Source organism: Anolis sagrei, chromosome 2 (genome assembly GCF_037176765.1).
Source record: "Anolis sagrei isolate rAnoSag1 chromosome 2, rAnoSag1.mat, whole genome shotgun sequence".
Lineage (NCBI taxonomy): Eukaryota > Metazoa > Chordata > Lepidosauria > Squamata > Dactyloidae > Anolis > Anolis sagrei.
The window spans coordinates 73,939,890-73,967,239 of record NC_090022.1 but is presented as its reverse complement, the minus strand read 5'-3'; the positions used below and the strand labels follow the sequence as shown (position 1 = coordinate 73,967,239).

Sequence of the window (27,350 nt, the reverse complement as noted above, 5' to 3'; positions counted from 1 at the left end):
GAAGTCTAAGGCAAGCTAATGGAAAAAGAGAGAGAATGCACTCAAACCTACTTCTGAAACATCCTTTATTGAAAAATCAGAACTAACCCCTATTACTTCAAGCAAGAGACAGACGGTAAGATTCCATACCAAAACCTCAAAGCCCCTGCTGTGTAGAAAATAAACCAAAGAGGATAATTAAATTATTTCAGATCATAAACAATAAAAACATCTATGAGATGCCTCATTTTTAAAGGCAATATACAGGTAAAGAATCATTAATTTGGAAAGTCAAAAACTTCCCAAACTTGCCAGCTGCTCACTTCCTCCTATCCTCCTCCTCCTGTCTTTGTCATGTTTTTCTGGTCGTGTCAGGAGCAACTTGAGAAACTGCAAGTCGCTTCTGTTGTGAGAGAATTGCCCGTCTGCAAGGACGTTGCCCAGGGGTTGGCTTTGAGGGGAACACAGCTGAAAAGGCGAGAGACCCAGAGGAGTGTAGGCAGGCATGAACTGTCAATTGAAGCAGCTAGAGCAGTGTCTTCAAGTATTTTAAGCAAAGGGCCAGTCTACGGACCCCCAGACTGTGGGGGGGGGGGGGTCAGACTATAGTTTGAAATAAAAACCCTGAGTCCCCAGGGGAGATAGGGCAGAAAACAAATAATTTTGTATTATTATTATATTTTTATGAAGGGACTAGACATCCCCTGCCATGCGTTGCTATGGCCCAGTCTGTGTATATGTGTTTTGTATATGTGTATATGTGTATATGTGTGTATATATATTTGTGTATATGTGTGTTCGTGTGTGTATATATGTGGCTTTATGCATGCATTGTAATGGGGTTTGTTTTTTGCGTTTTAAGTCTTTTCTGCTGTATTTTTCAGTGTTTTTATGAGTGATGGTCACTCGTTGGCCTGATAGGTGGGTGCATTGTGTCCAAATTCGGTGTGAATTCGTCCAGTGGTTTTTGAGTTATGTTAATCCCACAAATAAACATTACAGTTTTATTTATATAGATGGGTGCCACTTTCTTACAGTGATCAGCTTCTTTTCCTTATCCTGATGACATTCCAGTTCCATTGCTCTTCACAACGGTAGGGTTCATTGAGCAAATGGCATGAAGTCACAAAACAATTAACCTTGGTCCACATCTTTAGCCAAAAAGTCAATGTAAGTTCACTTATATGTTAACACAGGATTAAGGAAGAGGCACTATTTCCACATAAAGTGAGGGATCAACGGGCAGACACAGGCAATCAGAAAATATGACATCAAGGGTAGCAATTCTGTATAACCAACAACTCTGAGTTGCTCTTAAGGGCCCTTTTGCAATACAGAATTATAGCACCATGATTTCATTTTAACTGCCGTGGCAACACAGTTTGCTAGCTAAGCAATAATGCTCCATAAATAATGCTCCATAAACCGCGATCCCAGGATTCCATAGGATGGACCATTGCAGCTGAACAATAAACTGGAGTGTGAACAGGGCTCAGGACTATTTTAAATGACAATTATAAAAATATTTATTCAGAATTCCCACTGTCTCCCATGAAACAATGCAAAATACAGCAGCCTAAAGGTGACAACATCTATCAACAAACGGTTCTGGCCCAAGTTACCTATCCGAACGTATCTCTGCCTATGAACCCACCAGGACTCTAAGATCTTCTGGGGAGGCCCTGCTCTCGATCCCGCCTGCATCACAGGCACGGCTGGCGGGGACGAGGGACAGGGCCTTCTCTGTGGTGGCCCCTTGGCTGTGGAACGCCCTTCCCATGGACATTAGATCAGCCCCTTCGCTAATGGTGTTTCGAAGAAAACTAAAAACCTGGCTGTTTGAACAGGCGTTCGGATAAATAATGCAATGAACACGATGAATATAGGAAACGGAATTATGGATGACGAATTGGATCACGATTTTAGTTACGAGACGTTAATGTGTTGTTATTGAGATGTCATTAGTTTGTATTTTATACTGTTAATGGTTTTAATATTGTATGTTGTTGGATTGTCCTTTGCTCTTGTTGTGAACCGCGTTGAGTTGCCTACGGGCTGAGAAACTGCGGTATACAAGCAAAGTAAATTAATTAATTAATTAATTAATTAATTAATATCTCTATACTTGATGCAAGCCACTATCTGGTTTCCCTTCTCTCCTGTCCTATCCAAGTTTTAGCTCTGAGCTTCTACTGGATGAATATAGCCACGTAGGTCTCTCCTGTGTTGCTCTTTATCAACCCTCCTTACATTTGCAGCACTGATGTCAGTCCACTGCAATGGAGTCCCTCAGGATCAAACAGATTATTCTAATTTTTTTCCGTAAAACATAGATACGTTAAAATAAAGTGATGCTGTTGTTCCTCCTCCTTCTCCTGAAGTTCCCTTACTATATAATAGTTCCTTTTGCATACTGGAAAACCTGAATTAATAATTAATTCTATAGTTTTGAAATTCTTTTACTAGTATCTCACATTTTAAAAAATGAAGTTTCCATCCCCTTGCTCTGCTGAAATATTCCTCATTAAAATGTTCAGCAAAAAATCAAGTTGTTATCTGGGTTGTTGTGAGTTTTCCGGGCTATCTACTGTATAGGCTCATTTATAAGCCAATGTCACGTATATGTCAAGGGCAGGTTTTAGTGGCCAAAATAGGAGCCCCAGTGGCACAATGGGTTCAGCCCGTGTGCTGGCAGGTCTGAAGATTGACAAGTGGAGTCCTCTTGGAGTCCTCGTGGACAACAAGTTAAGCATGAGCCAACAATGTGATGTGGCAGCAAAAAAAGCCAATGGGATTTTGGCCTGCATCAATAGGAGCATAGTGTCCAGATCCAGGGAAGTAATGCTACCCCTCTATTCCGCTTTGGTTAGACCACATCTGGAATATTGTGTCCAATTCTGGGCACCACAATTCAAGAGAGATATTGACAAGCTGGAATGTGTCCAGAGGAGGGTGACTAAAATGATCAAGGGTCTGGAGAACAAGCCCTATGAGGAGCAGCTTAAGAAGCTGGGCATGTTTAGCCTGAAGAAGAGAAGGCTGAGAGGAGATATGATAGCCATTTATAAATATGTGAGAGGAAGCCACAGGGAGGAGGGAGCAAGCTTGTTTTCTGCTTCCCTGGAGACTAGGACGTGGAACAATGGCTTCAAACTACAAGAAAGAAGATCCCATCTGAACATGAGGAAGAACTTCCTGACTGTGAGAGCCATTCAGCAGTGGAACTCTCTGCCCCGGAGTGTGGTGGAGGCTCCTTCTTTGGAAGCTTTTAAACAGAGGCTGGATGGCCATCTGTCAGGGGTGATTTGAATGCAATATTCCTGCTCTTGGCAGGGGGTTGGACTTGATGGCCCATGAGGTCTCTTCCAACTCTTTGATTCTATGATTCTAAATCAGAGGTTTGAATCTGGGGAGAGTGCGGATGAGCTCCCTCTGTCAGCTCCAGCTCCCTATGTGGGGAAATGAGAGAAGCCTCCCACAAGGAGGGTAAAACATCAAAACATCCTGGTGCCTCCTGGGAAATGTCCTTGCAGACGGCCAATTATCTCACACCAAAAGCAACTTGCAGTTTCTCAAGTAGCTCCTGACATGAAAAAAAGTGGCCAAAATAACAGATTTTGATATGATCAGTGAATAAGCCAACAGCCATTCCACAAAGAGTGGGAAAGTAGCAGCACCATTGCTGCCATCACTATTTTCCCACCCAGCCATTTAAAAAGACCTTGTCTCACTCTTCTCAGAGAAGGGAATGTTTCTTTTTTAAATAAAAGCTATGGAAAATATTAATTCTTACCCAAAAGACTGTCCAAATAGTGGCAAATTGAGGGGAGGCACCAAAGAGCCACCATCATTTTCTGATCCAGGTAGTATGTTCACCAGGTTTGGTATCACCCCAATGCAACAAGATGGTCTCAACCTGCCTCCTCCTTTGCCTCCTCCCATTCAACAATCCCTGTGCCTTTTCTTCTGGGTTGCTTAGTTTATCTTTGGCATCTTTCAAAAGACATCATTATTTGCATTCCTATCTTACCCTTGTTTTTTATATATATATATACTTTATGACTTTTGGGAGCAGGAACCTGTTCTCTCTCTCCCCTACCTCTTTCATTTGTACTACAATTCTAGACATAATATTAATAAAATAGCAACCAAGTTTTCTAATAAAGGACATCAAGTTAAAGTTGGCATGCTCTACTGTATACAGTTATAAAATATGGACTAGTTTTCCTTTAAGAAATAAATGTAATTTATGAGTCAGACAGAACAATTCAGAACATATCTATTGAAAAGTTTCATCCAATAAGATGTACTCCCTGCTACATGAGTGTAAGACTGCTGCCTTAGGGATTACTTTCAACCACTCTGCTCTGAAATACATGCTAATAAATAATTATTTTAATGTCATGCAAAAAGAAACCAGTAAAAGCATTTTATCTAAAATTCAAAACAGGTAAGTAAAAGGTTATCCAATCATTTCTGCTGTAACTTTCCACTGGTTGTAATGACCATAAATACTATAGTGTTAGGATAACAACTACAGGAGGCAATTTAAGATTATGAGGGTAGACCTATCTCTCAAGATTGCCTCTAAGCAATACTCAAATACACTTTTCTGGTATGATAACTGTGCCTAGCCTTAATTTATGTAGCTTGGTTTGAGCTCCAGAGATGCTCTTTCCAAGTAAGGCCATAAAAAAGGCTGTTAGGAGGCAAGACATAATATGAACTAACTGAGATTCCTTTTATTTCCCTAGTACTTCTCTTCCCTCCTCCTTCTTCTTCTGCATTTCCAGAAACCCTAGTATCTTATTGGTTAAGCATTAAGCTGTCAATGTCTCCAAGAAACAGATCCAACCCAGTCTGGTCCATTTCAACCAAGTTCTAGATTTCTATGCCTCACAACCCTTTCTTGATATCACACACATGGGTCTAGGATGGAGGTCTTTTATTTATGTATTTACCATATTTATATCCCGTCTTTCTCATCCCAGAGGGGACTCAAGGGGGCCTTACAACAGGCAACAATAAAATGCCATACATGAAAATATCAAGTAAACAATTACAATTAAAACATAAATTATTAAAACATCAATGAAAATCACGCCATCCAAAACAGGGCCGTTCCATTTATCAATCACATTGATTCTTGGTCACTTACTGCACTGCGTCAAAAGCTTGGTCCAACAACCACATGGGACCAAGCTTTTTCCTGAAGGTCAGGAGAGAAGGGGTTGATCTAATCTAGTTGGGGAGGGAGTTCCACAGCCGAGGGCCCACCACTGAGAAGGCCCTGTCTCTCGTCTCCATAAGTCATGCCTGCAAAGGAGCCGAGACCGAGAGCAGGGCTTTCCCAGATGATCTTAACATCGAGATAGTTCATAGAAGGAGATACGTTCAGACAGATAAGCTGGGCTAGAACCATCTAGGGTTTTATAGACTAAAGCCAGCACTTTGAATTGTACTCGGTAGCAGACTGGCAGCCAGTGGAGCTGGCGTAACAGGGAAGTTGTGTGCTCCCTGTACCTGGCTCCAGTGAGCAATCTGGCTGCCACACATTGAACCACTTCCAAACAGTCTTCAAAGGCAACTCCATGTAGAGTATGTTGCAGTAGTCTATTCAGGATGTAACCAGAGCATGGAGCATCCTTACATAATTTCTGTGCCTCATATGTCCAATAGACAGTGAACTGTAAATTCCCTATGAACCAGGTAATTCCCTATTACAATTCATAGTAGTTGTAGCTCATGGTTTTGTGTGTTTAATTTTAAAATGCCAAGAAATATCTCAATGTGAGTTCATAAAATGAACAGCAGATATAGGCTATGGTCAAAGTTCAACAATCTCAAGACACAGAAGAGTTCATACACATATCCAGAGAAAACACTCCAAATACTTTACAAAAGAAAACAGAACATTTCACCAGGTGCACATATGCCTTTTTTAAATATGTAAAGCATCTCAGTAGTGCTCCAGCACTGAATAGTCTTTTCAAAGCAGGATATGTGGGGATGATATTCAGGGCCCTCCCTGAAGATGAGCAACAGAGAAAACTATAATGAGCCTTTGCTATTATCTGGAGCCTATTTCATATTCTCACAGAAAGATGTCCCCTTTATTTTACAAAAAGTATTAAAATGCCCAAGCGCTTCCTGAGGCGGTAATGTTCATAATGGCACCACAGATATCCGAAATGAGGCATGCAGCACATTTCTCAAGGGATTTGTTGTGTGTGCAGAGAATTAATGTTTCTAATCATAAAAAGAGACTGGACCACGAGGCTTGAAAGCAGGAGCTGAAACAAAACAGGTTTCACCACAAATAGGATTCTGTACAACTATCTCTTCCCAGCTGAATAACATAAAGAATTAAACAAAGATTATGATATAGCAAGAAAAAGGTTTTTTTTTCAAGATGTGAAATTATTAAGTACTTGAATACTTCTTGCCCAAGCAGACTAATTCTGCTCCTGACAGGAGAGTAATAATGAAGGGTCTGATGACAGGAACCCATTCAGTCATGCACTGCAGGCTCAGCTCTTAACACTGTGTTGTAAAATAATAGCACCATCACTACTGAAGCAAGAGCTCTGGCTTTACAAATGTGTTCTGCAGTACTGCTATTTTGTTAGATTTTCAGCATTTCAAAAAGCTCCCCTTCTTCAAGTAAAATATTATTTCCCATATGGAAATGAACATGACATTATCGTGGGTGTGGTATGTTAATAAGACGATGCGTAGGTGGTTCAGAGTAAGTTTTGAATGTGGAGGCTAAGAAAGGAGGAACTGCATGCAATCCTGGCTCTGTGTTACCGTGAAAACTATACTTGCACAAAGATAGGCATTACAACAAGACAGACAGCACTTCCTCTTCCCACTTCCATGGCAGGAGGCAAATAATCTCTAGTGATAACTGACATTAAACTCCATTAAACTTGCACTACTAAAGCTAAGAAATTTTAGCCTGCTGTCTTCGAAAACTGCATCCCTCTCTAGTTGCATTTCCTGCTGAAGCTTTAAAACCACATGGTGCCTAGTTGTATCAAACAATGCACGTATCCCGAAGGGGAAGAGCTGCCGTCTAATATTGAAGGATTAGTTATTGTGCTATGATCCATCCCACCATCATTTCATGTACATTCCTCCCTTCTTCCAGACTGAAACTCTTGCAAAAAGACAGAAAATACACAGAACACATAGTTTCAAACATACAAACATCAGATTTCAAAAGTAGTAAACAACTGTTGTTCAGTTTGTGCCATCTTCAGTTTGGGAAAAACTTTGCCCAAGAGTTTGGAAAGTAACTGCCCGTCCAAGAATAGAAACATAAGACAAAGATCATCATTACTGTCAGTAGTTTCTTCTCTTTTTCTGACTCCTTTACCATTACTGCATTCATAAGGTTGATTTCATTACTAATCTGTGCTGGCCCACTGCCACAAGCACATCAAGCTGCAATCAAAATGTATGAACCCAGCTTTCAACGCACAATGTCTCGAGAAGAAGTACCAATCTTCCAAACATTCAGTTCATACATAGAAGCAAGAGCTACTGCTTTAACAGATCTGTTTATTCAGATGGACACTATGGATCATGTCTCAACAGACCTGCTGAGTTGCCTTTGAAAGCCACCCCAAGTCTCCCTAGGGAGATGATGGCAGGATATAAATAAATATTATTATTATTATTTAAAACACAACAAGATTATACACAGCAAACAAGGTCACTCTGCTAGCTGTTGTATTGGATCACATGCCGGACACTTCCCAAGTGTCTAAGACTGCGTGATGTATCAGAGAATAATGTGTGCAGATCCCAGTAAAGTGGCCTTTTGCAGCTGACAGATGGTAATTTTGTCAGTGCTGATTGTGTTTAAGTGCATGCCAAGGTCTTTAGGCACAGCACCCATTATTATGTGAGTGCATAATTAGGTGGCGCAGTGGGTTAAACCCCTGTGCTGGCAGGACTGAAGACCGACAGGTGGCAAGTTTGAATCAAGGGAGAGCACAGATGAGCTCCCTCTATCAGCTCCAGCTCCCCATGCAGGGACATGAGAGAAGCCTCCTAGAAGGATGATAAAACATCAAAACATCCAGGTGTCCCCTGGGCAACGTCCTTACAGATGGCCAATTCTCTCACAGCAGAAGCGACTTGCAGTTTCTCAAGTCACTCCGGACACGAAAAAAAACCATCATCATCATCATCATCATCATCCCTTTTTTCATGTCTGAACAGAAAATCAAGTTGGTATTACTTCTAATTAAAGGGGGGGGGGGGTGAAAGTGGAATCTCACATTCAACAGCCAGCTTACAGCAATTTGATAGCAGCCCAGCCATAGAGTTACAAGAATTATATCTGGAGGACCAGATGAAGATTTAATCTTTCAATTTTCATCCCACAGTAAATTTTCCATTGTCAGAGAAACCAGATCAATGTGAACAAAGTAAAATTGGGAGTGCAATTTGGAAAAATGATACTTGAACACTATCACAGACAGACACGGAATACAGCTGCAAGGAGCACTCAAATCCAAAAGCTTTACTTTGCACACCATGATATTAGGAAATTGGTTTCTGTTCAGAAAAAACAAGTATCCAGAGATGCCACCAGTAAATTAAGAATTAAGAAAGCACCAAGTGTCAGCCAAATCTTCAGCATCAGAATAGCCTAGTGTTTCTGAACCAGAACTACTCAGCAAAATTTTTCTTGTTCCTGTGAAGTAGAAACACTGTTTGGAACAAAGCACAGATAAATAATTATTCATGGTATGATAGTAAGGATCATTGCAAGACACCAGTTGAAGCAAAAGAGAGTGGGGGCATGGAATTGTAAATCTATTAGATTTTGGAAACTATCTCATAATGTGGGTACACATTCTGGAGGTTTTAACTTGACTGGAAGGGAAGTCAGGCTGCCTCCATCCCTTCAGAGTTCCTGGCAGGATGCTAAACTCATTTTGTTTCATATGGCTTTCAATCTTTGAAACTCTGGCTAAGCACCCTTTATAGGTAAACTCAGACTACTACCTGTTTTTTAAATTAATTAAAACCTGGATATTTTAATTGCTTGGTTTTAAATCACCTTGTAAAGGTTTTAGTCTATTTTTACCAATATCTTTGTATAATAATAATAATAATAATAATAATAATAATAATAAATACCCTGCCACCATCTCCTTGAGGGGACTCGGGGCAGCTTACATGAGGCCAAGGCCAACAAATATAAATTTTAAAACACTGTGCGTACACAGAAGTAGGGTATGTCTAGAACAGGGAGTTTTTAGAGAGTAATATAGGGAGATCAATCCAACAGGTAGATAAAGTGTATCAGAGGACATATTGTAGAAAATTGGTCAGATCAGGACCTTGTTTCCTTTATTCAGGGAAGGCACACTGGAACAGCCACGTTTTCAAGCTCCTCCTAAAGACTGCCGAAGTGGGGGCTTGTCTGATATCCTTGGGGAGTGAGTTCCAGAGTCGGGGGGCAACCATAGAGAAGGCCCTCTCCCTCGTCCCCACCAGTCATGCCCGTGAGGGGGGCGGGAGCAAGAGCAGGGCCTTTCCAGATGATCGAAGAGATCGCGTGGGTTCGTAAACAGAAATGCGGTCACGCAGGTAGGCGGGTCCCAAACCGTTTAGGGCTTTGTAGGTAAGAACCTGCACCTTGAATTGGTGTGTTTAGTGTTTTAAATTCACCTTAGGGACCTGGTGAATTGACTCACTTATATGTTGTCCTAATGTATATGTCAAGGACAAGTTTTTTTAATATGACACATGGATAAGTTGAAAGAGGAGAAAGCACCATTGCCACATAGGGGCCAGTTGCTTCTGGATACCAGCACCATTTCTCAGCCTAGGAATTCAAAAAGGCCAGAGATAGTGCCTAGACGTTCAAAAAGGCCAGGAAAGATTGTGTCAGTGCTTCTTTTAGGTTCTCCAGGGACAGCACTTGTCTTTGCCACTTCACTCGGAGAAGGGGATAGTTTCTTTTTTTATATAAGATCTAAGGTACAATAATCGCATTGACCCATGAGTAACTTGACCTATTTTTCAGCTTAATATTTTTATTGAAGCATGTATATCTTGGTAATTAAAAGCCAGGAAATCCATGATGGCCCATGAACAGTTCAGGGGATTCTGTAGTTTAATGGCATATAGAGGACCAAAGTTTTTGAACTAGTGATTTATAGAAAAGGATCTAGTAATGAGATTTATGCTAATCTCAGCTACATGTCATCCACTCAATCCAGTGCTGGGTGCCAAGTCAATACATGTAAGAACCTTTGTTATACATCGTTAGATTGGGGACTCTAGTTGGAACTCACAGTTAACTAAAGATATATATTGTATAAAACCCAGCCACAAGCATAGCTATGTATCTTCCCACATGTTGCAATAAGAACCAAAACAAATCTTCTCCCTTTCACACATTTTTGTTGCACTCTTGCACTTCCATGCCATGTGGTACAAAGACAAACTAACAGAAAGCTGTTCAGAGGACTAAACATTTATTTGAACAGCATTTCTCTTGAGATTGAATTTCCTTAGCAATAGCAACAGAAAAACATCAATGTTCCCCCATTATATTTCTAAATTTCCTTTTTAGAAATAAAGTAGAAGGAACCTGGTGATATCCTGAAAGCATAAAAATAGAAGAAAAACAAGATAGTAATGAGAAATAATTAGTTATTTCAACGAACAAGGCAGATTCCAAGGGACAGTAAGAAGCACTGCCCAAAAGCAAAGATGCAGCAACTGTGTCTATAATTCACCATGGATTTTCTCCAGATCTAGAATTCAGCATCAAAGAAAAAGGGCATAATCTCCCCATATCTTACTCTACTTGCTTTTAGCATCCCTACCTTTGTAATGATACATTAGCTCTGTGCTGTGTAGCTTTCATGCAACCCCTCATTAATCAGGTACTTGACTGAGAGAGCTGCCATTTGTTCCACTCAAAGGCCAGCATAATTATCTAATAGTCCAGTAAGATAGGCCTACTAATTAGCGGTCTACATTCCGCCATGACAATCCCAACTTTCCCACATATGAACAGAACGTTTTATGAAATAACACCACTGGCGCCTCAGTATCACCATATTAACTCTCCAGCATGCACACACACATTATAAGTAGTTTTCCAACATGCAGGAACAACATTTCGAGAAAATATTCTTAGAATATGAGGATCTTAATTATTTTATCCATTGGATCAAACACTACTTAATTTATCCTTCAAACTACAAATAATCAGTTAAGCAGGATTCAGCCTTTTAAATGGTTCTGAAGGTCTGAAATTGGAAGTCAGTATTACCATCTAATACAAATTAATATTACTGACTTTCCTTCCCAGAAGGTTGGAAAGAACTGCATATTCAAAAGGTTACACGAGGAGCAGTCTCCCATAACCAGACCAAGATCCACAAACTCATGCTCGTCTTAGTAGCACAATCATGATCTTTCCCTTTCCTCATCCTGCCTGCCTCTTTCCCCAGTCACTCTGGCCCATGCAGGCTCGGGCAGAGGGACCTTCTCAACACGTCACTTTGGAACGGCCACTGGAGATACTCGGAAGCAAAAAAAGACATTCCTAATGCTTCCCAATCTGCAAGTGAAATCTCAAGTACAAAGTCTTCATGAGAAAGAAAGTCAAGGGTGCTGGAGGCTGAGGAGTCAGGCAGGTACCAGAAAGAGAGTTATGATCACAACTGGTCACCTGACAACATGATTTCCTTTCAATATTGGTAAACACGAAAGGCCAAGGAGGGACATGTTCAAGGCCGCAGACTATTTTATTTGACATCATGAAAGAAAAGATATTTCAAAGTTGGGCAATTGTTTACAACATATTCAGAATGCAATTATATTTGACAGTTTCATGTTAAATGTCATTCTTTAGATAAAACTCTCAGAAATTCCCAGAATGCAGGGTCAGTGCCTCCCCAGAATTTCTGAACTATTTCTGGGGCTTTGCTTTTGACGATGTTAGCATATGAATAATATTTGTCTGGAACCTTTTGCAAAACCAATAACCAAAGCAATTTCTCCAGATAGTTAATATGGGCATTCCATTAATAAATACACAGATGGTACCAACAGATGAGGAAAGACATTGGCACTACAACCATTTCACTGGCAGTAGGAAAATTAATTTCAATTGGTTGAAGGATCTTGCAATTCATGTCCAGAAGCAGAATACTTAACCCAGTGGAATGCTACTCAGTCAGCACAAAACCTTTAAATGGCAGAAGTCTTAATCCTGCTTAATACAAGCAAGATTGAGGAAAGGAAGTATGACAATAACACAGATGTCTTGTTCCAAAGTGATTCTTCTTCATAAGGTTTATTTCCCCAGGACTGGTACTATATAGCTGGCCCTTCTGGGAGTTAGGGGAAGAAAACCCCTGTGAATGTGGAAAAATTGTGGATATCTCCAAGGATGGGGCAGGGCTTCATTTTACAGTCAGGAGGTTAAAGTGCTGCTGTGCCTTCCCCAAAGCCATGAGGAGTGGAGTAGCAGTGTTTTCGGTTGCCAGCCACTCCCTACTACACACCAACTGACTTCAGTGAGAGGGTGGTTGATGACTGAAATGGTTGCTACTTGGCTCCCCATAGCTTCAGGTGAGGCACAGCAGTGGCCGCCAATTCTTGAAATTTATCCACATGATGTCTGCTCATTTGTAGACTTAAGTGAAATGGATAGTGACTGAAATTGCAGTAACTCTATGCCCCATGGTTTCAGGGGGGGGGGGGGGGACACAGAAACATCACCATCCACCCTCTGCAAAAATCTATGAACCTGCAGAATTTGGTAGAAGACGAGTGGTGACTGAAGCCACAATAAACTCTGTATAATGAAAACCATGAAAGCAAATGAGAAGGGCCAACTGTATAGCAGGTTCTATTACTTCTTTTGCAAATCTGCACTCTTCCCTTTATTTGAGCCAGTTTGAGAGTAGCTCTAGCTACACCACTTTATGCTTCTGAGCAACCAGTTCATCTTTCCTGCTCACTGGGGTCAAGAGTTCTACCTAATAGTAGCACAATTCTTCTAAAATGGTCCCATGACAAAAAGACTTCTACCTGCTTCTGTAAAAAAAAAAAACAACCTAAATTTACTTTATTTAAAAAAGGCTGCTAATGGAGAAGGCAGGCTAACTGTGTTTGTTCTCAGAGAGATGTCAGCAAAATGGGGAAGTCATCCATTTTCCTGCAAATAATCACAAAATCAGCAAGAACACAACAGCATTCTTATTTCCTTTGTAACTGTAAAAATAGTGTCTGTGATTGCCTTCACAATCTGATGGCTTTGCCAAATATTTCAAGCAACATGTTGCATTTTTGCTGGAAAGAAGCCCTGTGTCCCAAAGGCAAACAGTAAATTACCATGAATATTGTTGTTATAGCAATCTATCGCAAACTGTAAAGTCACTGAAGGGGAAAACGTAACTGACAAGCACTCCACAACAGTCATGTATTCGAGTAGGTGGTCATCTTGAGCGATTTAACAGCATTTTTACTTACTTTTCCCCCAAAATATTTCTCAATCAAAGACATTTCTGAGGTTGGATTACCAGTTAATTGTTAAGTTCCTTTACTCTGTAAATAGTGTGTAACAGACAAGCCATACAAACACCACCCTTATACATTTTGTAGTGTATGGTAAGTTTAGAAATTACACTAATTCACTATATCACAGGGAATTATTCTTGCTGAGTATAATAACTGCTAGGCTTCCAAGCTGTCAAAACAGGCAGCATTTATTGTGTGCCCCAGATATAATGTGTGGTCCTTCACATGCTGGTCAACACTTTTTTTAAAAAGCTGGAAATAAAATTGAATTGAGGCCTGAGTCACACTCTGTATTTACCTGGCAAGATTTTAATGAGTACTAGTCCAAGTGAACTAGGAGAAATAGTAGCTCTAGAATGGTGGCGACTGTCAGTGGTTTGCTAAACTCACAAGCGAACACGTTCTTCTTTCATACACTTCCTTTGATATTTCCTGTTTTAGAAATTCAGTTGTTGGAAGGAAAAATAGACTGAAAGGGGCCTCAAATATTTATGTACAGAACAGATGCAAATTAGCAGCTGAGGAACAGAAATAATTTCCCCATCATTTTCGGTTCAGAGGGAAGGGTCTTAAAATTTAAGGAATACAGATAAGCATTCCATGACATACACAGTAGCATTTGGATTATTTTCTTTTCCTTTTACACCAGCAAATTTAAAATAGATTGAACTACAGTTTCTACAGGAACTTTTAAATGTTCTTATTTGAATATTTAATTGATTTAAGCTCAATTTTCGTTATCTAAAACCACTAGACTACATCAGGCTCCAAAGTGTTAAAAAAAAAATACAACCCAGAAATGGAAGGAACATTTATTCCTGATTTGGTAGTTTTTAATCTTTGGGGATTGTTTCAACTTCCCTCCCTCTAAAATCCCACAAAATCATGCTGATGCTGCAACAGAAAACCTAAATTTTAATTTATTTTTCTGACTTGGGGAGCATAGGGTATCCACAGAGCACAAAAACAATTTTGGGCAATTACATACAGCCTGTGAGCCATGTCTGCCAAATTTATAGGGTTTATTTACAAAATCTAAATCTGAGGCTGATTTTGATTTGATGAATGAACACATGAAAAAAACATGGGTTGTTGTGCTCTTACATATTAGATTTCAAGAAACACAGTTCCAAGAAGAAATGTGTTTGGACACCAATGTCCCATTTCTTAGAATGGCCTCCTTTACTCTTACAGAGTGCAACTATCAGAATATTTTGTCAGCTTCTGATGAAACTGAAGATATAGCAGATGACAGATTTGACTCTTTCATCTTACATTCCTCCCTGCTTTATATGCCAGGCTTACAACCAGCTGTTAGTCTTTTTGCCAAGTCCATAAGTGCTGAACCTACTGAGACATAATATCTTGAATATATGAGACATGCATTAATCACATAAGTAACACTTTTCATAATCTCTAATTTGAGTTTTGGAATAGACAAGTAGAAAAGAATGTAAGCAATTCCAAGACAGATGAGATGCATCACTGCTTACTGAAAAGCAACCAGTGGGCTGGATCATTTAAGCAAATCAGACAAAAACACTACTACGTAATGCTCTTCATGAAAACACAGGAAATAAATAGTCTTACAAATGTTCACCCCATTTCTCTCATATCTAGCATTTAAGCAACTCTCTAAAACATAGCAAATGTTAATGTGGCCAGAGCTCATTACCTGAATTTTTCCAGCAACAAGTAGTGTTCAAAAGAAAAAAAGAATTGTCTGCAGGGGGAAAAAGTAGATGCCTACTTCGGGATAAATGGAATATTACAACCAATCTGCAGCTCTGGTGCGTGGGTTAATTATAAGGAAGAAGAAGCTTCAAACTAATTATAGCCTCAATATATTTCCCTGAAGACTTGGTTGCAGAAGGATCTACGCTAAACTCTAAATACCTCCCACACCTAAGAGAGGGATGGGGGCCTCAAGTGTCTTCGAAGCCACTTTGAAAAGGATACAGGGCAGTTTGAGAAGATCAAACAAAATAAAAATGTTCTTCCTCCCCTTTCACAAGTGAATGTATCCAAGCAGCCCAAAAGAAAACAAAAACAAAAGAGCAGGACTTAACTGATACAAACCTTCAGCTCGACTTTGTAGCATGTCAAACATGTTTGGACTATATCTCCCATCATTTTTGACCATTGTTTTGCTGGTAGCATTGCTGGGACACACACCTCTACATAAACCTGATGTCATATTTTCCCCAAGCCCTGCCTTTGAAGATTTTTTGTGTGTGATGTCTGAAAGTACAGTTTTTAAAAAGCCATGCTTCTCATCAGGTTTATTTATCACTCCACGAATACTCGTTTCATAAACATCTGTGTCTACATTCACAAAAAATGCTGAACCATGGTTTAGGGTTAGAGTAGCCACGGTAAACCTCAAGCTTAAATGCTTTCCTCCCACCCCAGAACAGGAAAATGTATTCTTATATTTTGTAACCTTTGGGGGGGGGGGTGTCTAAATACACTAAAGGCACTAGATCAGGCTGTTAGGAATTGTGGGAGTTGAAGTTCAAAGCACCTGGAGAGCTGAAGTTTGCCCATGCCTGCACTAGATCCTACCTGACCTTGAAAACGAAATTCTCCCAGCAGTGGCTCGTAATTAGATAGGAGACCACACATGAGATGTTGAAGATGGTATTTTAGAAAAAAGTATTGCCAAAGCCACCTGTGAATCTTCATTGCCTGAGAAAGCCCTTTGAAATTCATGGGGTCCCCATGAATTGACAGACAAACTAAAGACATATATACATCCAGACACAGCTCATTGTAACATCTGGATAAAAATTTTAGCAAAATATTCTAAAACCAAGCTTTGTTAACACTATAGCTTTTAACCTAGATTGTTTCAGATCTGGCCACAGTGGTACATACCTTAGTTACATCCCGTATGGATTACTGTAATGCGCTCTATGTGGGGCTGCCTTTGAAGAATGCTCGGAAAATACAACTGGTCCAAAGAGCTGCAGCCAGGTTGCTCACTGGGGCTGGTTACAAGGAGCAGACAACCCCCCTGTTGCAGCAGCTCCACTGGCTGCCAGTCTGTTTCTGTGCACAAGTGCTGGTTATCACCTTTAAAGCCTTAGACAATTCAGGTCCAGGCTATTTGGCTGACTGCATCCCATTGTACAAACCAGCCCAGGTCTTGAGAGCTTCAGGAGAGGCCCTTCTCTTGGTCCCACCTCCATCTCAAGCCCGGTTGGTGGGAACAAGAGAGCGGGCCTTCCTTCTCAGTGGCTGCCCCTCGATTCTGTAATAATAATAATCATCATCATCTAGTTAAGATTAAGAGTTTAAAAGGCCCATGGCTCACAGTGATTTCTGAACTGAAAACATGGATATTTCAATATGTCTTTGATTAATTGGTTCATCTATTGACTAGGCCCCTCTAGCCCTAACTCATTGTCTGGCCTTGTAGCATGTAGCCCCTCCTTTACAGCTGTATTGCACTAGCCCTTGCCCCACCTTCCACACCCACTGGTTGATGGTTATTGTTGTTCTTATGTTTTTATGATGTCTTTTTTCGGTTTTATTGTCTTAATTATTGAAATGCAATGTATTTTAATTGTGTTCTATTTTATCTGTTTTTGTTGGGCTTTGTCCCCATGTAAGCCACCTTGAGTCCCTTCGGGGAGATGGTGGCGGGATATAGCTTTTCATCATCATCATCATCATCATCATCATCATCATCATCATCATATTGATAGGTTATTATTTGCTGTTACTTGTGAACATAGCAGGTAAATTTGTATTTGAATTGTATTTATTTTTATTTGTGTCAGAAGCAAATTGAAAATACAGTTGTAATGTATAGAAAAACCACAAACAGAGTTAAAAACTTGGTATTATACCAAATTTCCTTTGACTAGAAGCTGGCCACTTTGAGTGGCTCTAGTGTCGCTGTAAGAAGGTCCTCCATGGTGCATGTGGAAGCGCTAAGACTGCCACAACTGACGAGCTTCCTGTTATCACAAGACTATTCCATTTACAGTTCCTCAAAATCTGTGAGATTGCAATAATCTAATATTTTTGTGGTTTAGGAAAGCAACTGCAATGAATATATGCAGCAAAACTCATGTCAGTGCCTGTTTAATGAATATGCTTTTCATATCTCATATTTTCTGTAATTTTTCACATGCTTTAAGAATGGCTGCTAAATGGTCCTCAGCTGCTTTGTAACAGTGATAAAAGTTGTCAATCCTCAGAGACAGAGAAATTTAAGTACACTAGAGATTGCCAATTATTTTAAAAGCCACAAACTCTCTCCCAAGTGATCTAATTTTTTAAAAAAACCTCAAAGCACAAAAGCAACAGCCCCAAAGAAAAAGCTGCAAGTAAGAAGAGAAAAAAAAACTTGGTGCCAAAAACTTTCCACTCTACTTTGAAATGCATTTATTTAAAAAGTACCTCAGTATAAAGGCCAATAACGTTCAGAAAAACATTTTACTTCTGCTCTATATACTACAAAGGGCGGGGGTTGGAAAGAAGAAATGAGAAATTACTAATGTGGCAAAAAATAACCTGTTTGATTTTATTTTTAGCTATAAGCTAAGGTCAATTTTCCCAACTCACAGCTTCTGACATCAAGGTAACTATTCTGAAATATGTGGTTTCAAGATGATATATTTCAATAGTTCTGTGCACAGTTTATTGCTAATAGAAAAAGAGCTGGAAAGTTTTCACAGCAACACAGAATCATTTAGAAAAGTCTCTTTTTATAATATAGCTATTGTATGCTATCTATATAGTCTGATGTTGATAATGTCTTAAATATCCATCTAGACCAAGGGGAAGCTTTTCAAGAAATTAAGCCCATTTCTGTGTTAAATAACATAAATAAACGTTCTATGTGTTTACAAAATAAGACGTGCCTCATAGCCCTGCCAAAATTCTGCATAACAGAGAGGAAAAATTGAAAGTAAGATTTTTCTTTTTACAGATTTGCTAGATGAGTTAAAACTGTCCTGAAATTGTAGGTTTAAATCACAAGGCAAGCCCTACACATTGGTTTTGTGGCTACAAAAGGGCCCCTCTACAACTGAGGACAGAAAAACTCTCAAGACAACTTTAAAAGACTGTTGAATCAGCAAAAAAGCAGAAATTGAAAAGTTCTGGCTTGAAAGAGGGTATGTTAAGATTTCCTCTGCAACAGTGAAAAATGATTTGATGTTATATCAATATGAGTAATGGATAATGATTTAACAGCCACAGAAACTAAACAGGCTATTTGGCCAATTGCATCCCTTTGTACAAACCTGCCTGGGCCCTAGGATCTTCAGAAGAGGCCCTTCTCTTGGTCCCACCTCCATCTCAAGCACGGTTGGTGGGAACGAGAGAGTGGGCCTTCTGTCTCGGTGGCTGCCCCTCAACTCTGGAACTTCCTGCCCAGGGAAACCAGAATGGCCCCTTCCCTGCTGTCCTTCTGGTGGCAGGCTAAAACCTTTTTATGCAGGCAGGCTTTTAACAAACGTTTTTAGGATCCAGTCAGGGGGTGCTATGGTTTGAAACTTTGATTGTGTTTTGATGGATTTTAGCTGAATTTTTTTTAGTGCTGTTTGCATTTAATTCTCCTTTAATGTTTGCATAATTGTATACCAATACTTTTATGTCAAGCTGCTTTGAGTCCCTTTTGGGGAGATAAAGTGGGGTGCCATGCCAAAAGGCCTCAGCTGGCATTTGGAAACAATAAACATTGACAAAATTACTATCTGTCAACTGCAAAAGGCCACCTTACTTGGATCTGCATGCATCATTCGAAAATACATCACACAGTCCTAAACGCTTGGGAAGTGTTCGACTTGTGATTTTGTGATACGAAATCCAGCAGATTTCATTTGCTGTGACATGCTGTGTTTTTGTGACATAATAATAATAATAATAATAATAATAATAATAATAATAATGTAAGATTATCATTACAATGATTTATCCACAGATGTTTATCAATAAAAAATTGTGCTGAATGTGCTACTACTGCTACTACTACTCTTTAGCTGAGCATCATAGCTTACATCCTTTCTACCAAATAAATACAATACCATATGATAAAACATACAGTAGAATATAAATTGGGAGCCCCCGGTGGCACAGTGGGTTAAACCGCTGAACTGCTAAACTTGCTAACCAACAGGTTGCAGGTTCAAATCTGGGGAGCGGCGTGACCTCCCGCTGTTAGCCCCAGCTTCTGCCAACCTAGCAGTTCAAAAACATGCAAATGTAATTAGATCCATAGGTACCGCTCCAGTGGGAAGGTAATGGCACTCCCTGCAGTCATGCCAGCCACATGACCTTGGAGGTGTCTATGGACAATCTAGCTCTTTGGCTTAGAAATGGAAATGAGCACCAACCCCCAGAGTCGGACACAACTGGACTTAATGTCAGGGGTAAACCTTTACCTTTAGAAAATAAATTATGGAGACAGGTTTTAGTATGGCAAATTAAAGTAATCTGTAAACAAAGCAGCAACACAACCTGAAGTGTAAAGCACTCCATAAACTTCCATCTCTTTGGCTGATTGTCCATTAAACTTGCTTACCTCGACTTTCCAACAACCATGCTGTACTTCTCTGCCTTTGCAGGTGCACCCTAAAGAAGTCTTCTAAGAAATATTCACAGGATTACAAATGGCTTTTTTATCATTATGTCCTTTAGCTGGAATCTACTTGCTAAAGAAACCCACCAAGCTTCTCTTTAATGAGCTTTACATGGAATTCTTAAAGCATGGTTGTTTATACAAGCTTTTGGAGTGTGTGTTACTGGAAATGTTATGTAGTATAGACCATTTCACTATTTATCTAACTAATAGCGGTGTTTCATGGTATTTATTACTGGTTTTATTGCATAGTTCAGTGCTGTATGTGAACTGCGTATTTAGGGCCAAAGCAGAAATATAAGTACTGCATATACTCATATATAAGTCTAGAAATTTTTGATTATAAAAACAACCGAAAAAACCTAGGGCCAACTTATCCAGGTGTCAATGTAAGTACAGCACCTTAACTCTTATCTCAAAATAAACCATCTCTGCGTAAAATAGTGAAAGGCTAGTGCTGGGTTTTCTCCCAGGAGAAGCTACAAAAAGTATTGATCCCCACTACTCTCTCCACCATGGCACACTTTCTGCCCTTTTTGGATGACTGGGAAGGAAAATGAAGGGGGAGGCAGCCAGGAGTAGCTGTCCCCCCTGAGCCATCCCTGCACTTTTCCTTCTCTGTGGAACAACCCTTAACTTATCTAGGGTCATATCAAAATCCATAACTGTGGTCCCCAAACCTGTTTTCGGCTTATACATGAGGCCAACTATATATACATATATTCAGCAGGCTCTATTTTTAATGAAAAAAACAAATGTAGTTTCACAATAAATATTTCCCAGTTACTGGGAGAACCCCAATAAGGGCACACTACTCAAATCATTACATAGGTGTTGAGTATTTTCACTATTTAAAACATTCGCTTACTATATTTCCTGCACTGTGACTATTTAAAATTACCAGATAAATTTTAAATATGAAATGTGTTATCAGTTTCCAAAGAATAAGGTATCTTGCAAGGCTGAGTCATTTAACACTGTTCTCTGCGAAGTATTGCCCCCTTCTAATTAGTACTAAAATTCTCCAGTTATCCCTTAGCATAAAACAGCCTATTAATGAACCAGGGCTTTGACACCATTTTACATTTGCAAAAGGACTGTAATGTTCACTGGCTTTTTAAAAAGCACTGTATGCACTTTTCAGAAAAAAGAGTTTCAATATACTGTAAGAGTTCATCTCAGGCATTTAAAAGCAAACCCTCCCAATTATCATAAGAGAACAGAAACAGATTACTCATGGTCTGCTGTGACATTTTGATTTCTGAGAAAGCTCTACATCAGAGATGGTAGTTATGATGGCAGACTTCACAACCTATGAGGATGCCTGCCATAAATGCAGGCAAAATATCAGGAGAAAATGCTTCTAGAATGTGACCATATAGCCCGAAAAACCTACAACAACCCAGTGATTCCAGCCATGAAAGCCTTTGACAATACAGTTACGCAGCTCTTCAGACTGCAACTTCTAGCATTCTTCTCCATTGGCTCTGTTGGTTAAGGCTGCCGGGAGTTCCAGTCCAACATTTGAAAGACTACATGATTCCCCCCATCCTTGTTTTACATGAAGAAAACCGGCAACTATGACAGCCACTCTAGACTCCAGCCTTGCCTACACTTGTATATTTTAGAATTATATACATATTTTATTTAGACTTGCATCTCAAGATCACAACTTATACAAAAAGACACATAATGAAAAGGATCTGGCAGGATCACAGCAAGCATAATGGAGTATCAGTTGCTAACAGTTCAGCAGAAATTGATACTAAGTGACCTAAATAAAGAAATAACTTAATCTTGTGCTCACCATAATCAAACTAAGATGTCAATTGTACAGTTTCTATACAATCAATATTTAATGCAAAACTAGTTCTCAGTGCTCAAAGGCTCTGTTTGGATATTGATTCTGGAAGCACATTTTCTCAAACAAAATAATTTAGAAGTTATGAAATCAAAGAGCTGTCATCAAAATTAGTGTTTCTCAGGCCACCCTATGTGGGGGGGGGGGGGGACAGGCAGGCATTTTTTTCCCGGTGATTCAATGACCATCACTAAATTTATGGCCTCTTTTTCTCCCAGGAACCTGCCAGGGATCAGCAGCAAATGGCCCAGGGATCAGCTCCGATTCAAGGACCCTTACTTTGAATAGCACTGATCTACGCAACAAAATATGGAAATGCAAACACAGAATAAGAAATATCTTTTGAAACAACATTTAATATTCATCCTACCATCTTACACAGAATTTGCCCAAGACTGATATTCCTTCTTCATTTGAAAACCGTTCTTTATACAGGACAGTTTGGAACAAGAAATTACAACAATATCCAATCACACAATTAAAATTACACAACCCTTTGACTGTACACAGAGTTTCGGTTATTGTTATTTCCTTTCTAATAAGTTTCTTTTTTTAAAAAGGAATATGGAAAATCAGATGTTGCTTGCTGTTGCCGTCCTTGATTTAAAGCAGTGTTTCTCAACCTAGGAGTCGGAACCCCGGGGGGGGGGGGGGGTCGCCAATGATCATCAGAAAACACAGTATTTTCTGTTGGTCATGGGGGTTTTGTGTGGGAAGTTTGGCCCAATTCTATCATTGGTGGGGTTCAGAATGCTCTTTGATTGTAGGTAAACTATAAATTCTAGCAATTACAACTCCCAAATGTCAAAGTCTGTTTTCCCCCAAACTCTACCAGTGTTTACATTTGGGCATATTGAATATCCGTGCCAAGTTTCGACCAGATTCATCATTTGAGTCCACAGTGCTCTTTGGATGAAGGTGAGCTATAACTCCAAAACTCAAGGTCAATGCCCACCAAACCATTCCAGTATTTTCTGTTGGTCATGGGAGTCTTGTGTGCCAAGTTTGGTTCAATTCCATCTTTGGTGGAGTTCAGAATGCTCTATGATTTTAGATTAACTATAAATCCCAGCAGCAACAACTCCCAAATGGCAAAATCAATCCACCCTGCTCCCAATCCCACTAGTATCCAAATTTGGGTGTACCAGGTATGTGTGAAAATTTGGTCCAGTTAATGGAAATACATCCTGCATATAAGATATTTACATCACGATTCATAACAGTAGCAAAATTACAGTTATGAAGTAGCAAAGAAAATAATGTTATGGTTGGGGGTCACTACAACATGACGAACTGTATTAAGGGATCACAGCATTAGGAAGGTTGAGAAACTCCATTTTTAAAGGCAGGAAAATACTAGGCTAATCTGAGATTAGGGCAAATTCTAGACCCAAAGCTCCAAATCATTTCTAAGAATTTTGGCAACTAAAATCAATGGAGTTATTTTGAGTTTTCACCATATTAGCCTCATTACAAACTCTAAGTTTGAAAACAATGAAGAAATCCTCCAATCCAGATTGCCACCATAGAAATTTATTGTTACATTCAGATGCAATGTTGTTAATCAACCAACATACCAAACCAGCTTCTATCTACACCAGAGCCTCTCAAGATGGACAAATGGACAGACAGGCAATAAGCAGCATATGTTTAGAGGTGCTTAAATCATAGGCTGAAATCTTAAAACAGTTATCTTGGGGCACTCCAACCAAATTCACTTCTAAGTAGACATCTATGGGACTGCACTACACATCACAAACTTCGAAAATTATATGAACCAAAACATTTATTTAGGAGATTCGAAATAAACTTCTCTTTCTAAAACAGGAGAAAAGGAGCTATGGCACCAAAAAGATTCATGAGTTGTCTTCTGACGCAAAGAAGGCTGTGTGTGTAACAGGCATTTCAGCCAGGACTGAAACTTTGATAAAAGGGCATCATGAAACAAAACAAACAGAAAGGTAATTTTCTCTGCAGCAGGCAAGTTGCTTTGGGCTTATGAGGAAGTCTGCCACTGAATTAGCCATTGAAAGAACTCATTATCAGTGCATGTTCACTCTGGCAAGTCTGTCACATGCTCCACCCCTCCCTTTCCCAGAGAAGACACTCTTGCTGCTTCAAAAAAACAAAAACCAAGCAAACCTAGAACCATTATTGTCCTTTAAGATGGTAAAATTGCTCCGGCGCTTAGAATCCTCTGATTTTTCTAGGTTGAATGCTCCAACCTCAATGCACAGTTGCTCGGCTCAAACATCGACAAAGACGTGAAAATCAATCAATTCAGAATGCATCTTTTCTGCTGGGTGACATAACACATGAAAATACTTTTTCCGGGACAAAAGCCACAACAAAAAACCTTCTGGTTTGGTTTTACTTCTCCAAGTTTGTGCAATGATGGTCTTTTCCAAAGTAGAAGTCAGGGGAATGTGGAAGAGTGAAGTTTTCATAAAGGGAAAGACTCCAAGCACCGTGAGAAACTAGGAAATGTGCAAACTATCTTGACCACTAAAGGGGAACCTTCCAGTCACCTATTTACTCCTCTGCAGAGTGGAGTTGAGCATTGTACACTTATTTGTGGTTTAAAAGGGAGAGGAGGTTACACTGAAGTATCCCTTATCCAGAATTACAAAATCTGAAATTTTCCAAAACTGGCTGAGAAAGTGACACCTCGGCTTTCTGATGGTTCAGTGTTCAGAAACTTGGTTTCACATTACTAAAAATGTTGTGCATCAAATTACCTTCAGGCGACTTGCATAAGGTACATATTAAATATCAATGAATTTCCCATTCAGACTCAGGTCCCATCTCAGAGAAATCTCATGATGTCTATCAAAGTAGCACATACATCGGGGGGGGGGGGGGGAGGATTTGAAATCCAAAACACTTCTGGTCCCAAAGATTTTGGAGAAGGGAGGCTTGGCCTGGACTTGCTGGCAACAGGCAGCAACCCTTATCAAGCCTGACTGAGGAAAGCAAAAGGAGAAGGGGGGGGGGGCACTCTACACTGTAGAATGAATGCGCTTTGCGACCCCATTTAACCACCATGGCTCAACACTATGGAGTCATAAGAGCTGTCATTTGACAAGGTCTTTGGTCTTGGGTTTCCAGGCTGTATGGCCATATTCCAGAAGCATTCCCTCCTGACATTTCACCTGCATCTACAGCAGGCATCCTCAGAGATGGTGAGGTCTGTTGGAAACTAGGAAAGTGGGGTTTCCAACAGACCTCACAAACTATGAGGATGCCTGACATAGATGCGGGTGAAATGTCAGGAGAGGATGCTTCTGGAACATGGCCAGACAGCCCGGAAAACTCACAGCAACCCAGTGATTCCAGCCATAAAAGCCTTCGACAATATAGTCTTTAGTCTTCTTTGCCAAAGAGTGCTGGTGCCTATCAAAAGACAACTCCAAGGATCCAACAGCATTGAGCCATGGAAGTTTTGTCTCAAACTGTCTTCAGATGCACCCAAGGAGGGGGAAACATGGTGGCCTTTCACAAGTCCTTCAGGCACCATTAGGGTCTGTAACTGACGCACAAGGGCACAAGAAAGAGTTAACTGCAAGAGTCACTCCACAGCAGAGTCCTTTCTCCCTCCCCCCCCCCAGCCCCCCTTTGTCCCTGAGAAGCCACAGGGAGGGCGGGGCGGAGGGAAGGGGCTACCCCAGGCCTGGGCCAACTTGGGCCCTCTATGTGTTTTGAACTTCAACTCCCACCATTCCTAACAGCCAGGCTACTTTCCTTTTTCTTTTCCTCGCTTAAGAGGCTGAGGGGAGAAAGGAAAGGGCCTGTGGCTATAAGGAATGGTGGGAGTTGAAGTCCAAAACACCCAAAGGGCCCAAGTTGGCCCAGGCCTGGGGTAGCCCCTTCCTTGTGCCCCAAGGGTGGGGCAGTGGCGGCCTAAAGGAGGGGAAGCGCCGGTCCAAAGGCCCCCTGGTCCTGGCAGATGGAGGGAAAGTGTCCCGGAAACTCCCTCAAGTCGAGAGAGAGAGAGGGGGGGGGAGGAAGAAAGGAGGGAAGCAAAGAGGAAGGGAAGCGAGGGAGATGTAGCAAGGAAGGAAAACAAACAAACCCGGGAACTCTCTAAGTCGAGAGGGAGTAGGAAGAAAGAAGAGAAGGGGGGGGGGGGGAGAGAGAGAGAGAGAAAGAATGAGTCCGGAGCGCAAGGAAAAGAGAATGGATAGAGGGAAGAAAAAGGCATACAGGAGCAGCCCGAGGAGGGAGAGGAAAAGGAAAGAAGAAGAGGAAAAGAGGCCGGGGCGCAAGGCAGAGAGAGAGGATATAGATAGGGAAGAGAAAGGCATACAGGAGCAGCCCGGGGAAGGAGAGGAAAAGGAAGGGAGGCGAGGGAGGGAGGACGGAGGGAAAGAGGGACGGAGGGAAAGAGGGAGGGAGGCCGAGACGCCAGGCAAGGCAAAGGGAGAGGGGCACAGAGGCAGTCCCAGGGAAAAGAGAGGCGCCCCGGCTTCTCTCCCCCCCCCCCCCTTGTGCTTTTGCTGGCGAGGAATCCTCCCGGCGAGGGAAGGGGGCAAGGTCTCTGTGGTGGGCTGGGCTGGGGTGGGGGTCTCTCACCGAGGAGGAGCAGCTTGACCTCCCTGGCCGCCTTCTCTCCGTCCTCGCGGAGGTTCTTGTCGATCATCTTGGAGCGCTCGGCGGCCGCTTTGTCCTCGGCGCTCACGGTGCAGCCCATGGCGCCGCCGCCGCGGAGCTCCTGCTGGACGGACGGACGGACGGAGGAGGAGGAAAAGGAGGAGAGGGGTCCGAGGGGCCGCAGGGGCGAGCGAGCCCGGGAGGGAGGGAAGCAAGGGCGAGCCTGCGGGTGGAGAGGGGGCGCCTTCGGGGCCCCGCTGGCTCTCTTTCTTTTCTTTTCTTTCTTTCCTTCTTTCTTTCTTTCTTTCCCTGGGAGCTGCGGGCTGAAGGGGAAGAAGGGCGGGGACCCGGAGGCGGGAGGCTTTGCGCTCTCCGCACACTCTACGAGGAGGAGGAGGAAGGGGGTGGGGGAGCCCGCCGCCGTCAGCAAGGAGAAGGAGAAGGGGGCGGAGTGGAGCGAAAGGGGAAGAGACGAGCGAGAGGGGACGCTTTGCAGCAAGGAGCTGCCTGGAAAGGGAGGGAGGGAGGAGCTTCGGCTGGCGCTGCTGCTGCTGCTGCTGCTGCTGCGTACGTACACACTGGAAGCGAGAGAACGAGGAGGGGTGCAGAGCGGCGCCCACACTGGAGAATGAATGGAGTTTGGCGCCGCTTTGCTGCTACGGGATATTGGGAGGTGCGTTTGGTGAAACACCAGCATCCTTGGGCAGAGAAGGCGCAAGACCTTGTGAATCTCGGAGGGGGAAAAACCTATCCTGT

General features: G+C 41.3%; 1 protein-coding gene across 1 annotated transcript in view; it reads right to left on the bottom strand.

Annotated features, from left to right (window-relative positions):
* GNAI2 (G protein subunit alpha i2) overlaps positions 1-27,080 on the bottom strand; it is a 182,608-nt gene extending 155,528 nt beyond the window's left edge. Inside the window, exon 1 of the mRNA XM_060765750.2 lies at positions 26,577-27,080. Within this exon, the coding sequence (XP_060621733.1) occupies positions 26,577-26,694 (118 nt within the window). The 5' untranslated portion in view covers positions 26,695-27,080. The remainder of the gene's footprint in view (positions 1-26,576) is intronic.
* Positions 27,081-27,350: the final 270 nt, after the last annotated feature.